The 15629-nt window shown below is 39.6% G+C and overlaps 1 protein-coding gene across 1 annotated transcript in view; it reads left to right on the top strand.

Annotated features, from left to right (window-relative positions):
- Positions 1–15629, top strand: part of EDA2R (ectodysplasin A2 receptor) — a 119439-nt gene that overhangs the window by 92671 nt on the left and 11139 nt on the right. Inside the window, exons 3-5 of the mRNA XM_070461793.1 lie at positions 7752–7930; positions 10275–10445; positions 13339–13725. Coding sequence (XP_070317894.1) covers positions 7752–7930; positions 10275–10445; positions 13339–13715 — 727 coding nt within the window. The 3' untranslated portion in view covers positions 13716–13725. The remainder of the gene's footprint in view (positions 1–7751; positions 7931–10274; positions 10446–13338; positions 13726–15629) is intronic.

Raw genomic sequence — 15629 nt, 5'->3', positions numbered from 1 at the left:
ACCATGTGGATTCCCTTTAACATACTCAATTTTATTTATTTTTTTAAAAAATTGTTAGGGTATACTTGATTTACAATGTTGATAGTTTTAAATATACAGCAAAGTAAATCAGTTATACATATACATATGTCCCCTTTTGTTAGATTATTTCCCCATATAGGCCATTACAGAATATTGAATAGAGTTACCTGTGCTATACAGTTGGTCCTTATTAGTTCTTTCATATATTACATAATAAATTTTAACAATGTAGTTTGAGTTGATACCAGCTTATTGATAACTTCAATAGGATACAAAAACTGCTCTTGTACAGTTTGATATCACCTTCTTTTGTGCTATTTTTGTTTCTTTTGCTTTTATCTGTTACAAACAAGTGTGCTTTCATTTTAATGTGAAGAATTCCCTTTAGCACTTATTAAAATGCTACTCTAATAGTATCAAACACCTTTAGCTTCTTTTCTTTATCTAGGGATGTTTTAGTTTCTCACTCATGTTTTTAAAGTTTGTTTTGTTTTTTTAAGTGTGGACCATTTTAAAAGTCTTTATTCAATGTGTTAAATACTGCTTCTGTTTTATGTTTTGATTTTTTGGCCATGTGGCATGTGGGATCTTAGGTCCCTGACCATGGATCAAGCCCATACCTCCTACTTTGGAAGGTGAAGTCTTAACCACTGGACTGGCAGGGGGGGCCCCTCTCCCTCATTTTTGAAGGATTTTTTCAGGGTATAACATTCTTGGTTAACAGATTATTTCTTTTATTTATTTTTTAATTTATTTATTTTAATTGGAGGCTAATTACTTTACAATATTGTAGTGGTTTTTGCCACACATTGAGATGAATCAGCCATGGGTGTATATGTGTCCCCCATTGTGAACCCCCCTTCCACCTCCCTCCCCACCCTATTCCTCAGGGTCATCCCAGTTCACTGGCCTTGAGCGCCTAGTCTCATGCATCAAACCTGGACTGATGATCTATTTCACATATAGTAATATACATGCTTCAATGCTATTCTCTCAAATCATCCCACCCTCAGCTTCTCCCACAGACCAAAAGTCTGTTCTTTATCTCTGTGTCTCTTTTGCTGTCTCGCATATAGAGTCATGGTTACCATCTTTCTAAATTCCATGTATATGTGTTAATATGCTGTATTGGTGTTCTTCTTTCTGGGTTACTTCACTCTGCGCAATAGGCTCCAAGTTTCACCCACCTCATTAGAACTGATTCAAATGCATTCTTTTTAAAATCTCAGTAATATTCCATTGTATATATGTACCACAGATTTCTTATCCATTCATCTGCCAATGGACATCTACACTGCTTCCATGTCCTAGCTATTGTAAACAGTGCTGCAATAAACATTGGGATACACGTGTCTCTTTCAATTCTGGTTTCATTGGTGTGTATGCCCAGCAGTGGGATTTCTAGGTCACATGGCAGTTCTATTTCCAGTTGCTAAAGGAATCTCCACACTGTTCTCCATAGTGGCTGTACTAGTTTGCATTTCCACCAACAGTGTAAGAGCATTCCCTTTTCTCCACACTCTATCCAGCATTTATTGTTTGTATACTTTTTATCACAACCACTCTGACCAGCATGAGATGGTACCTCATTGTGGTTTTGATTTGCATTTCTCTGAGAATGAGTGATGTTGAGCATCTTTTCATGTGTTTGTTAGCCGTCTGTATGTCTTTTTTGGAGAAATGTCTGTTTAGTTCTTGAGCCCATTTTTTGATTGGGTTGTTTTTGTGGGTTATTTTTTTCTGATATAGAGCTGCATGAGCTGCCTGTATATTTTTGAGATTAATTCTTTGTCAGTTGCTTCATTTGCTATTATTTTCTCCCATTCTGAAGACTGTCTTTTCACCTTGCTTATAGTTTCCTTCATTGTGCAAAAGCTTTTAAGTTTAATTAGGTCCCATTTGTTTATTTTTGCTTTTATTTCCATTACTCTGGGAAGTGAATCATAGAGGATCTTGCTCTGATTTATATCAGAAAGTGTTTTGCCTATGTTTTCCTCTAGGAGTGTTATCGTTTCTGGTCTTACATTTAGATCTTTAATCCACTTTGAGTTTATTTTTGTGTATGGTGTTAGAAAGTGTTCTAGTTTCATTCTTTTACAAGTAGTTGACCAGTTTTCCCAGCACCACTTGTTAAAGAGATTGTCTTTTCTCCATTGCCTATTTTTGCCTCTTTTGTCAAAGATAAGGTGTTCATAGGTGCATGGGTTTATCTCTGGGCTTTCTATTTTGTTCCATTGAGCTATATTTCTGTCTTTGTGTCAGTAACATACTGTATTGATGACTGTAGCTTTGTAGAATAGTCTAAAGTCAGACAGCTTTATTCCTCAAGTTCCATTCTTCTTTCTCAAGGTTACTTTGGCTATTCGAGGTTTTTTTGTATTTCCATACATATTGTGAAATTATTTGTTTTAGTTCTCTGAAAAATACTCTTGGTAGCTAAATAGGTATTGCATTGAATCTATAGATTGCTTTGGGTAATATACTCATTCTCACTATATTGATTCTTCTGATCCATGCTGATCCATGAACATGGTATATTCCTCCATCCATTTGTGTCATCTTTTATTTCTTTCATCAGTGTTTTATAGTTTTCTATACATAGGTCTTTGGTTTCTTTAGGTTGATTTATTCCTAAGTATTTTATTCTTTCCTTTGCAATGGTGAATGGAATTTTTTCCTTAATTTCTCTTTCTGTTTTCTCATTTTTAGTGTATAGGAATGCATTCCTATACACTAACAGTTTTTTTTCTTTTGGAACTTAAGTATGTCATCTTATTGCCTTCAAGCTTCCACAGATTCTGAAAAGATATCAACTTTGAATTTATTGAGGATCCCTTGTACTAGATTTCTCTCCTTCTGCTTCAGGATTTTCATTTTGTCTTTGACTATCTACATCTTGCTTATGTCTCAATATGGATCTTTTTGAGTTTTTCCAACTTGATATTTGTTGAGCATGGTGAATGTGTTATTCATGTCTTTTCTCAATCTTGAGAAATTTCAGCCATTATTTATTCAATTTTTTTTTCAAATTTTTTTTCTCTCTCTCTTACTTCTGGGTCTCCCATAATGTGTATATTGGCCCACTTGATGGTGTCTCTCAGGTTTTGTTTGCTTTATTTTTAAATTTCTGCTCCTCCAACATTATACTTTCAACTGTCATGTTTTAGGTTTGCTCATTTATTCTTAAACCTGCTCAAATCAGCTGTTGAACTCTTCTAGTGAATTTTTTATTTCTGTTATTTTACTTTTCAATTCTAGTATTTCTGTTTTGTTCCTTTTTACAATTTTTCTATATTGATTGTCCCATTTTGTTCATATATTTATTTCCTTATATTCTTTAATTCTTTGTCTCTGTTTTTCCATGTTTTTCTTTGAACACATTTAAGAAAGTACTTTTCTGTCTTTGTCTAGTAAGTCTGATGTCTGGACTTCCTCAGGAACAGTTTATGTCAATTTTATTTGTTACTTTAAATGGGTCAGACATTCCTGTTTCTTTTTATGCCTTGTGTTTTTTGTTGTCATTGTTAAAAACCGCTCAATGTTTTAATTATAATGTGGTAAATCTGGAAATCAGATTATCCCCCTTCCCCATTGTTAACTGTTTTCAGTTGTTACTTTATTTGATGATGGCTATAATAGTCCATTTGTTTAGGAGTTTTAACCATACCATCAGGTAGGAAGATAGGCATGAGCAATGAGGGGTGGTCTAGCTGAAAAGGATGCCAGCTGATCTCTAAATCCTACCCCAGACATGCCACAGTACAGCCAAGGAGAGCTCACAGATATGGTACAAAATAACCACGGAGACCTTTCCAACTCCAGTGTATGCTCCCTAGGCACACAGTGGATACAAACTAACCATAGGGTTTCTCCAGGCCTGGTACATGCCCCCTTGATAAACAGCTGTGACCTTAGGCAGCTGGGAACCTATTCAGTTCAGTTCAGTTCAGTCGCTCAGTCGTGTCCAACTCTTTGCAACCCCATGAATTGCAGCACGCCAGGCCTCCCTGTCCATCACCAACTCCCGGAGTTTACTCAAACTCATGTCCATCGAGTCAGTGATGCCATCCAGCCATCTCATCCTCTGTTGTCCCCTTCTCCTCCTGCCCCCAATCCCTCCTAGCATCAGGGTCTTTTCCAGTGAGTCAACTCTTCACATGAGGTGGCCAAAGTATTGGAGTTTCAGCTTTAGCGTCAGTCCTTCCAATGAACACCCAGGACTGATCTTTAGGATGGACTGGTTGGATCCCCTTACAGTCCAAGGGACTCTCAAGAGTCTTCTCCAACACCACAGTTGAAAAGCATCAATTTTTTGGCGCTCAGCTTTCTTCACAGTCCAACTCTCACATCCATACATGACCACTGGAAAGTTACCATAGCCTTGACTAGATGGACCTTTGATGGCAAAGTAATGTCTCGGATTTTTAATATGCTATCTAGGTTAGTCATAACTTTCCTTCCAAGGAGCAAGCTTCTTCTAGTTTCATGGCTGAAACCACCATCTGCAGTGATTTTGGAGCCCAAAAAATAAAGTCAGCCACTGTTTCCACTGCTTCCCCATCTGTTTGCCATGAGGTGATCGGACCAGATGCCATGATCTTAGTTTTCTGAATGTTGAGTTTTAAGCCAACTTTTTCACTCTCCTCTTTCACTTTCATCAAGAGGCTTTTTAGTTCCTCCTCACTTTCTGCCATAAGGGTGGTGTCATCTGCATATCTGAGGTTATTGATATTTCTCCTGGCAATCTTGATTCCAGCTTGTGCTTCTTCCAGCCCAGCGTTTCTCATGATGTACTCTGCATATAAGTTAAATAAGCAGGTTGACAATATACAGCCTTGACGTACTCCTTTTCCTATTTGGAACCAGTCTGTTGTTCCATGTCCAGTTCTAACCTATTAAGCATTCATAAATACTCTATACATACATGTGCCATGTGTTTAGTTGCTTAGTCATGTCTGACTCTTTGTGACCCTATGGACTGTAGCCCACCAGACACCTCTGTCCATGGGGATTCACCAGGCAAGAACACTGGAGTGGGTTGCCATGCCATCCTCCAGGGGATCTTCCCAACCCAGGGATCAAACCCAGGTCTCCTGCATTGCAGGCATACATACGTCTTATTATAGCAGACTGAGTTATGGGAAAGACATGCACAATAGAACCTGTTGGTATGTAACTTGCAACTATCAATCAAAATTCTCAGTTCATGCCCATCTAAATAAATATGTAAACATCCCGCCATTAAAATCTCTGATACTTCATCATTCCTGGTCCAGTGACTCTCTTGGCTATGCCTACCTCTCCCTTGAGGTGTTGTTTCTGATCTTTCCTTAACAAACTTGATTTTGCCACAGCTAAGAGCTCATATTCTTCTTTGTGTCCTCAACAAGGACTGAGGCCCATGAGGGAGGTTCCCCTTGGACCCTCTCCCTACCCAGTAACAAAACTATTTGCACAAAAGCTGTATTTCTTGTTATATGTGATCACTGAAATCTGTATTCATTTAGATCATATTCAGCTAGTATTTTAACAGGGATTTCCTTGAGTGCCAGTAGTTAAAAGCAAGCAACAACAATAACAACCCAAAACCCCCACATATCTCACCCAGGCTTTGCAGATCGGCTCTGTGCTGAAGCACTCCAACACTTAGCCAAACTGGCACTTAGCCTGTAGGTCAGTCTTGCATGTGAGCTTTGGGTTTTTTCCACTTTTTTCTAATCATGTATCTTGCCATAGACATGCTGCTACCTTTTTAAACTACCCCTCCAAATATAGTGGTGCTTTTGAGTGTCCTAATTTCCCAAATAATCTTCTCCAGCTTTCTCTTAGGCAGTCTATTATATGTCTCCACTCATAATTTCTTTCCCCAGGCATCTCTGGCTTATTGCTTTTCTTTGAAAATATTTTAAACACAAGACAGATAATCACGATAGTATGATCACTCACCTGGAGCCAGACATCCTGGACTGTGAAGTCAAGTGGGTCTTATGAAGCATCACTGCAAACAAGACTAGTGGAGGTGATGGAACTCAGTTGAGCTATTTAAAATCCTAAAAGATGATGCTGTGAAAGTGCTGCACTCAATATGCCAGCAAATATGGAAAACTCAGCAGTGGCCACAGGACTGGAAAAGGTCAGTTTTCATTCCAATCCCAAAGAAAGACAATGCCAAAGAATTCCCAAACCACCACACAATTACACTTACCTCACATGTGAGTGAAGTAATGCTCAAAATTCTCCAAGCCCAGGCTTCAACCGTACGTGAACTGTGAAATTCCAGATGTTCAAGCTGGTTTTAGAAAAGGGAGGGGAACCAGAGATCAAATTGCCAATATCTGCTGGATCATCGAAAAAGCAAGCAAGTTCCAGAAAATATATATATTTCTGCTTTATTGACTATGCCAAAGCCTTTGACTGTGGGGATCACAACAAAATGTGGAAAATTCTTAAAGAGACAGGAATATTAAACCTCCTGACCTGCCTCTTGAGAAATCTGCATGCAGGTCAGGAAGCAACAGTTAGAACTGGACATGGAGCAACGGACTGGTTCCAAATAAGGAAAGGAGTACATAAAGGCTGTATATTGTCACCCTGCTTATTTAACTTATATGCAGAGTACATCATGAGAAATGCAGGGCTGGATGAAGCACAAGCTGGAATCAAGATTGCCAGGAGAAATATCAATAACCTCTGGTATGCAAATGACACCACCCTTATGGCAGAAAGTGAATAGGAACTAAAAAGCCTCTTGATGAAAGTGAAAGAGGAGAGTGAAAAAGTTGGCTTAAAACTCAACATTCAGAAAACTAAGATCATGGCATCTGGTCCCATCACCTCATGGGAAATAGATGGGGAAACAGTGGAAACAGTGACAGACTTTATCTTTTGGGGCTCCAAAATCACTGCAGATGGTGACTGCAGCCATGAAATTAAAAGGTGCTTGCTCCTTGGAAGAAAAGTTATGACCAACCTAGATAGCATGTTAAAAACCCGAGACATTACTTTGCCAACAAAGGTCCGTCTAGTCAAAGCTATGGTTTTTCCAGTAGTCATGTATAGAGGTGAGAGTTGGACTATAAAGAAAGCTGAGTGCTGAAGAATTGATGCTTTTGAACTGTGGTGTTGGAGAAGACTCTTGAGAGTCCCTTGGACTGCAAGGAGATCCAACCAGTCCATCCTAAATGAAATCAGTCCTGAATATTCATTGGAATGACTGATGCTGAAGCTGAAACTCCAATACTCTGGCCACCTGATGGGAAGAACTGACTCATTGGAAAAGACCCTGTTGCTGGGAAAGATTGAAGGCAGGAGGAGAAGGGGACGACAGAGGGTGAGATGGTTGGCTGGCACCACTGACTCAATGGACATGAGTTTGAGTAAACTCCGGGAGTTGGTGATGGACAGGGAGGCCTGTCGTGCTGGAGTCCATGGGGTTGCAAAGAGTCGGACATGACTGAGCAAGTGAACTGTGCTGAACTGACCTAGCCGATGATGATTTATATAAATACCTAGCTTTAGTACATGCTCTGCACTCTGATATTTGGTGTCATTATTTTATTTTATCTTATTTCAACTTTCAATACTGGTTGAAACCTTTTAAATTGATGTCATGATTCAGTAATGGGTTGCAACTTGCAGTGTGCAAAATGTTGCTATATGCAGTGTCCACTAGTCCCATAGCTAATCCTCTCAAAATCTCTGTGATGTTAGTAACTCACATTTCTCTACAGGATTGTGGTTATGGAGAGGGTGGAGATGCATACTGCACAGCCTGCCCTCCTCGCAGATACAAAAGCAGCTGGGGACACCATAGATGTCAGACTTGCATCACCTGTGCTGTCATCAATCGTATCCAGAAGGCCAATTGTACAGCTACCTCTAATGCCATCTGTGGAAACTGTCTGCCCAGGTGAGCCTTCTGTATGAGGTCAAGCTCTTCTGGTCCTTCTCTATACCTTGGAGGTCTCACTGACCCTTACCTCTCAGAGCCTAGTTGAAGTTTTCTAACTGTCCATATAATGATGAGGTTAAGCTCCCATGAGGGCAAAACAGTATCTTCTCAAGATCCTCCTATAAAGTGCCTAGCACACAGTCAGTTATAGATGAGTTGTAAACAGCTTTTTTTTTATCATGCTGGCATACTTTGCTCAGACCCAAGTTTCAAGGTAAATCTCACTGTAGATCTAAAAGAGACTGGGAAGCAGTTGGTATCAAAGCAGTGTTTCCTTTTCTTGTGAGACTAGTTCCTCTTTTGGCTATATGGTTTGGTGAATGGGGGAAGAGGTGAGGAGTCTGGGATTCTAAGTCAGAAACAGACATAGAGGCAGAGAACTCAAAAGGAGTCAGAATGAGAGATGGCATCCTAGAGGGCAAGACTCTTAGAAGCTGCCTATGGTTCAAGACAGACCAATCCAAGTACATTGCTTGTTTGACCACCTTGCCATTTCTTATTGTTCTGACCACAGATTCTACCAAAAGACACGTATTGGAGGCCTACAAGATCAAGAATGTATTCCGTGCACAAAGCAGACACCCTCCTCTGAAGTTCAGTGTGTGTATCCAGTTCTCTTCTCCCCTTTCTTCCCCAATCCATAGGATGACAGCAAAATGGGGCAGTAAAATCTTCCCCTACCCTCTCCTCCTCCTCCTTCCTATAGGGAAGATTGGCAAGGGAATCTGTTATATTTGAATAATAGTTTCACAATATATTTTCTGTGTAACCTAAAAATCATTGTAACTCATTGAACTTCATTTCCCTTATCTGAAAAAAAATGTAAGTCATGAAAATTGTTTTTCTTCATACCTTGTGGAGTGCTGTCTATTTCTAATGAAATAATAGGTTAGAAGCACTTTATAAATTATAACATTTGTACAATTGTGGATTATTTATTTGAAGTTTATAGGAGTCCCTAATGGTTAGGACTGGTAACAGGTTGAAGTACTAGGTTCTAGTCTGTACCCATATCACTATCCATTTATATGTACAACCTAGATTACTGTACCCAGCAAGGATCTCATTCAGATATGAAGGAGAATTCAAAAGCTTTACAGACAAGCAAAAGCTGAGAGAATTCAGCACCACCAAACCAGCTCTTCAACAAATGCTATGTCTATCATTTTTGTCTGTCTACTGTCTATATGTCAACTCACATTTTTTGAGTGATATCTTTTTAAAACATGAAGTATATCAAACATGTAAAAATATTTTAAATGCATAAAAATATAAAAAATAAAAATGTTCAATTATACAGTATCAGTAATTAATAAATCTTAAAATCATACATATTTGCTTCAGATGTTTTTTAAAAATGAAGATTTCACAGGTTAAACAGAGCTCATTTTTCTGTCCTTTCTGAGTTTCATTCTCTTTTAACCTCCCCAGAGGCAACCAGTAACATGAAATTGTGTATATCTTGTTGGTAGGATATACTACAATAACAAACTCCCAAATCTCAGTGGTTTAATATAATAAAAGTTTGATTTTTGCTATGCAAAGGTCTTCTTCCATCTTGTGACTATACCATCAAATCATGTGGCTTCCAGGTTGGTGGGACAGTGTAAGAGAAAGAGGAGATAGACATATTAGCTGTTAACTATTTCAGTCTGCAGGTAATATATATTACTTCCACTCACAGTTCATTGGCCAGAATTACTCTGATGGCCTTACTACTATGGGAAATGTAGAGAAGCGTGTGGATAACTGGTGAGCATTATGACTCTGCCATACCCTCCAACCATATTTTGATACATATAAATATATATATATATATATATATTCATAGGCAATATATGTTATTTTTTAATTTTGTAATATTTTGCTTAAATGATATCAAACTATATATTCTCCAATTTACTTTTCCCCTCTGGATTATTTATATTGAACCATATAAGTCTTTTATTTTAAATGCTATATAATATCACATTATAGAATTATATCATGATTGATTTATCCTGTGCCCTGATGAACATTTTAGTTTGTTTCTATTTTTCTAGGTTATATAACTAGATGTGACATGGAAAGACCATAGGATATATGAATCTTCAAGTATCTATACTAATTTATACCATATCAGCAATATATCCAAGTCCCTCCACTTTGTTCCTTGCTCTACAAAGGAGTAGAACCAATTTATCAGCCCTAGTTGAGGAAGACCCTAGGGAGAAGGTGATGGCTTGAGGAAGTCCAGACCCAGTGTCAGGATGACTATTGACTGCTTATAGTGACTGACCTCCCCCACTTTCTTGTCTCACAGGTGCCTTCCAGCTGAGCTTAGTGAAGGCAGATGTACCCACAGTATCCCCTCAGGAGGCCACACTTGTTGCACTGGTGAGCAGTCTGCTCGTGGTGTTTACCCTGGCCTTCCTGGGGCTCTTCTTCCTCTACTGCAAGCAGTTCTTCAACAGACATTGCCAGCGTGGTAAGGGTAGCTGCTTCACATATTACATGAATCAGGAACAAGTTTCTGACTAGCTGAATAGAGGAAATTTTCTGGGATTGAGAGTTAATGGACTTTCCCTACAGTGATGAAAAGCCTCAAAGGTAGACTATCTGGGGGGTAGCAATGGGCACAAGACTTCAGAGATAATTGAGGGTGACCCTGTGAGTTTATAGGACCTGGTTCATTAACGTACAGGAGTTCATAAAGGACTACAACACTATGGGAAAACCCTTGAGAAAGGCATCTGGAGACCTAGGTTCTAAATCTACCTCTAAATCACTGTGTAATTTCAGATAAGTCATCTAGCTTCTTTCTCCTTAATATTTAAATCTTTCTCCTTAACCTTTAAAATGATAGAGTTAATTTCTAAGTTCTTTTCTAACTAGTCATTTCTACAAATAGGTATAGATTCTGAAGCAGAAAAGGAGGGAGGCTGGCTGGAATGAGACGTGACTGTAATAAAAGTGAGTGAGGTCTCAGGCGATGGTTATCAGTATAGTGATATACCAGATGTGAGTAACAGAGTCCAGTGTCCAGAAGAATTGACAAAATTAGACATTTTTTCTCAGACAGTAATGATACCCAAAGAGGTATGGCCCAACCCATAAGAGATTTAAAGTTAAGAATAACATCATGATCTGTGTTCAGCACAAGTCCAGCCATTAACCAAGAATGTGGGACAGAAAGTCCAGGCCACTGAGGGCAAATATGGGGGAGGTGGGATGGTGACTGGCCAAAACCAAACTAGGGGTTAAATATTTAATCAAGAGTACTGAGGCTTGGTGTACCTTCAGTGCCCTCAAGGGAGCTGAGAGCTAAATAGAAACACCAAAATAGGAACCCAGGCTAGTAAATGGAGTTGACTTAGTAAGGGAAGATACATTCTAATAGATACACAGATGCTTAGGACTCCTCATCAGTCTACTGGATATTAGATCCAAAGCAACACAACTTTTTAACCTCTCTGTGTAAAGATCCTGCTTATATAGACCTGCCTTTTACAGGTTCAGATCTAGGGCCTACTATATGATTTTCAAAAAGCCTAGCAGATACATTTGACTCTACCACTTGAGTGGAGATAAATCTAAAATTTCAAGGGATGCAGGACACAAGGGGAACACTATTATCCCTTTGTGGTTTAGTCATTAAGTCGTGTCTGATTCTTGCGACCCCATGGACTGTAGCCTGCCAGGTTCCTCTGTCCATGGGATTCTCCAAGAAAGAATATTGGAGTGGGTTGCCATTTCCTTCTTATCCCTTTATGACCCTTCCAAAACTCTGGTTCTCTCACCTCTACTTTCTGATGTCTCCCGGAACATTGTGGCTCAGGGTGAACCATCTTGTCTCTGACTTTGGAGGCCAGTTCCTCAGATAAGAGCAGTTGACCCATCTCTGGGCATGGGCAATGAAACATTTTGGCTCCAGGGCCCAGAAGGAAGAAGATGAAGCAACATTTGAGAGCTGCCTGTTTCCCTCCCCCTGCCTTAGGAGAGGAGAAATGGGTAACCTTTCTCGGCACCTCCTCTGTCTTCAAAATAATAATGCAGTACCCTTCTCTGAGGATACGAGGGCAGGTAGCTCCCTCATGGTCTCCATAGGGGGAAAAGGGTAAGACATTTTCTCATTTGGGGAAAGTGTTTATCAGAAGTCACTGACTTATATGCATACTGGGCTTGTATGGGTGAGATTAATATGTGAATTGGATCCAATATAAGGTACAATAGAGAGGAGTAGGAATTGTGACAAACTGACTAGTTCACCCCCTGTCTAAAGGGAATCTACTACCCAGCTTTAGCTGTTTACTACCATGTAGGAATATTCAATGTTTCAAAACCTTCTGAATTTTCAAGAGAAGCCAAGAATCTAAATCTTTGTATGAAATAGTGTTAAGTTCTAACAATGAGTTGTAATTAAAAGCAACCAATGCCACAGTGCAGGGGTCAAACAAATATACATCCCATAGGCTCTTAATTTGTAACCTGATGTTGAATCAGATTTATGCATTAAGGCATATTAATTTTCTATCACTTCTATAATAAATTACTACAGAGTTAATAGCTTAAAATAACACTCATTTATTATTTTACCCTTTCCATAGATCAGAAGCTTTGTAAGCTTGGCTGGATCTTCACTTAGCATCTAACGAGGCTGAAATCAAGGTGTTGCCAAGGCTTTATCCCTTTCTGGAGGCTTCAGAAGATAATATACTTCCTGAATCATTCAGAAAGATAGAAGAATTCAGTTCCTTGCAGTTATAGGGCTGAGGTCCCATTTCCTTGCTGAAGGCCAGTCCCAGTTTCTGTATACCACCTGCTCTTTGGCTTATGACCCCTTCCCATTTTCAAAACTAGCAATGGTGGTCAAAAGCTTTTCATTTCACATATCTGATACTCTCTCTGACACTTCTTACTCCATATTCCCTTTATAGGGACACATGTGACTACATTGGGCCCACTTGGGTAATCCAGGATAATCTACCTGTTTAAGGTCCATAATCTTAATTCCACCTGCAAAGTGCCTTTTGCCATATAACACAACATATACACAGGAATAGCACCAGGAAATAAAGCTCATTGCCAGATCTAGAGTGGAGATTGTTAAACTCCTGCTTCCCACAAAGGATTCTCTTTCTCTGGAGAAATTGATTCTTTTTCCCTGATCCTCCACCAGGTAGCCTCAATCTGATACCCCAATGTAAATACATTTCTCAACTTTGTCAGCTCAGCCTGGTGCTATGTGCTCTGATTCCCAGGGATGGGAAGGAGTGCACTAGTTCCCAGATATTTCCCAATTTTGTGCTCAGGACCAACTGCTCCACTGAGAAGAGCCCCTATTTTTGGCTTCCTCTGACCCAGTGGCTTTCTGTTTCAAATTTCAGGAAGTTCGCTTCAGTATGAGGCTGGTGAGACAGCAGAGGAGGAATCTCTCTTCCCCATACCACCTGGCCAGAAGACCAGCCCTGAGTCCCCACTGAGTGAAAGCATATTTGAGACCCAGCCACTTAATTCCATCCTAGATGACAACGGCAGCTCAACTCATGGCTTCCCTATACAAGAATCTTTTACCTTGGCCTCCTGTGCCTCAGAGAGCCACTCCCACTGGGTCCACACTCCCATTGAATGCACAGAGCTGGACCTGCGAAAGTTTTCCAGTTCTGCTTCCTATACTGGAGCTGAGACGTTAGCAGGAAATGCAGCTGAAAGCTCTGGAGACAGGCCGGAGCTCACTGTGCTCTTTGAAGTCCTCAGCCCTTAACTCTACTGAGGTGAGCTGGAAATGTAAGACAGAAAGACCAGAAACTGGTGACCATCCCCAGAGGAATTATCCCCTGGAGTTCAGTAGGGATAGGGGTAGAGGAACAGCAAACTAAGAACACTGGTGGATAGAGAGACAACAATGGTAATGCTAATTATTTTGAGCCAGTCAGTCATACATCAGATCTGGGCCTATAGTTGTCAAGTAACTAGCCAGGTTGACATAATAACAATTTCTATATCCTGGCCTTTTTAAAACTTTCTTGGGGCCCCACTATCTAATAGTTATATTCAGTTATCTCCCATCATGTGTTCAAGCAGCAAGGTACAATGGGAAAATAACAAATCTCAGTATCTGGCAGTCCTATATTTCAAATCTACCTCCATTCCCTAATAGCTGTGTGAACCTTATATAAATTCCTTCACCTCTCTGAGCCTCAGGTCCTTAATCTGTGAAAAGTAAGAAATACTATTCACCTTATAGTGTGAGAGGTGAGTGAGAAATGGCATGTGCAAGTGCCTTTTACGGTGTCTAATTCATTAGAGGTATTTTTTTTTCCATTTATTTTTATTAGTTGGAGGCTAATTACTTTACAACATTGCAGTGGTTTTTGTCATACATTGAAATGAATTAGCCATGGATTTACATGTATTCCCCATCCCGGTCCCCCCTCCCACCTCCCTCTCCACCCGATCCCTCTGGGTCTTTCCAGTGCACCAGGCCCGAGCACTTGTCTCATGCATCCAACCTGGGCTGGTGGTCTGTTTCACCCTAGATAATATACATGTTTTGATGTTGTTCTCTTGAAACATCCCACCCTCGCCTTCTCCCACAGAGTCCACAAGTCTGTTCTATACATCTGAGTCTCCTTTTCTGTTTTGCATATAGGGTTATTGTTATTATCTTTCTAAATTCCATATATATGTGTTAGTATACTGTAATGGTCTTTATCTTTCTGGCTTACTTCGCTCTGTATAATGGGCTCCAGTTTCATCCATCTCATTAGAACTGATTCAAGTGAATTCTTTTTAATGGCTGAGTAATATTCCATGGTGTATATGTACCACAGCTTCCTCATCCATTCGTCTGCTGATGGGCATCTAGGTTGCTTCCATGTCCTGGCTATTATAAACAGTGCTGTGATGAACATTGGGCTCCATGTGTCTCTTTCGGATCTGGTTTCCTTAGTGTGTATGCCTAGAAGTGGTATTGCTGGGTCATATGGCAGTTCTATCTCCAGCTTTTTAAGGAATCTCCACACTGTTTTTCATAGTGGCTGTACTAATTTGCATTCCCACCAACAGTGTAAGAGGGTTCCCTTTTCTCCACACCCTCTTCAGCATTTATTGCTTGTACACTTTTGGATAGCAGCCATCCTGACTGGCGTATAATGGTACCTCATTGTGGTTTTGATTTGCATTTCTCTGATAATGAGTGATGTTGAGCATCTTTTCATGTGTTTTTTTTGCCATCTGTATGTCTTCCTTGGAGAAATGTCTGTTTAGTTCTTTGGCCCATTTTTTGATTGGGTCATTTATTTTTCTGGAGTTGAGCTGGAGGAGTTGCTTGTATATTTTTGAGATTAATCCTTTGTCTGTTGCTTCATTTGCTATTATTTTCTCCCAATCTGAGGGCTGTCTTTTCACCTTGCTTATAGTTTCCTTTGTTGTGCAAAAGCTTTTAAGTTTCATTAGGTCCCATTTGTTTATTTTTGCTTTTGTTTCTAAAATTCTGGGATGTGGGTCATAGAGGATCCTGCTGTGATTTATGTCGGAGAGTCTTTTGCCTATGTTCTCCTCTAGGAATTTTATAGTTTCTGGTCTTACATTTAGATCTTTAATCCATTTTGAGTTTATTTTTGTGTATGGTGTTAGAAAGTGTTCTAGTTTCATTCTTTTACAGGTGGTTGACCAG

Source organism: Odocoileus virginianus, chromosome X (genome assembly GCF_023699985.2).
Source record: "Odocoileus virginianus isolate 20LAN1187 ecotype Illinois chromosome X, Ovbor_1.2, whole genome shotgun sequence".
Taxonomy (NCBI): Eukaryota; Metazoa; Chordata; class Mammalia; order Artiodactyla; family Cervidae; genus Odocoileus; species Odocoileus virginianus.
This window is presented reverse-complemented; position numbering and strand designations above follow the sequence as displayed.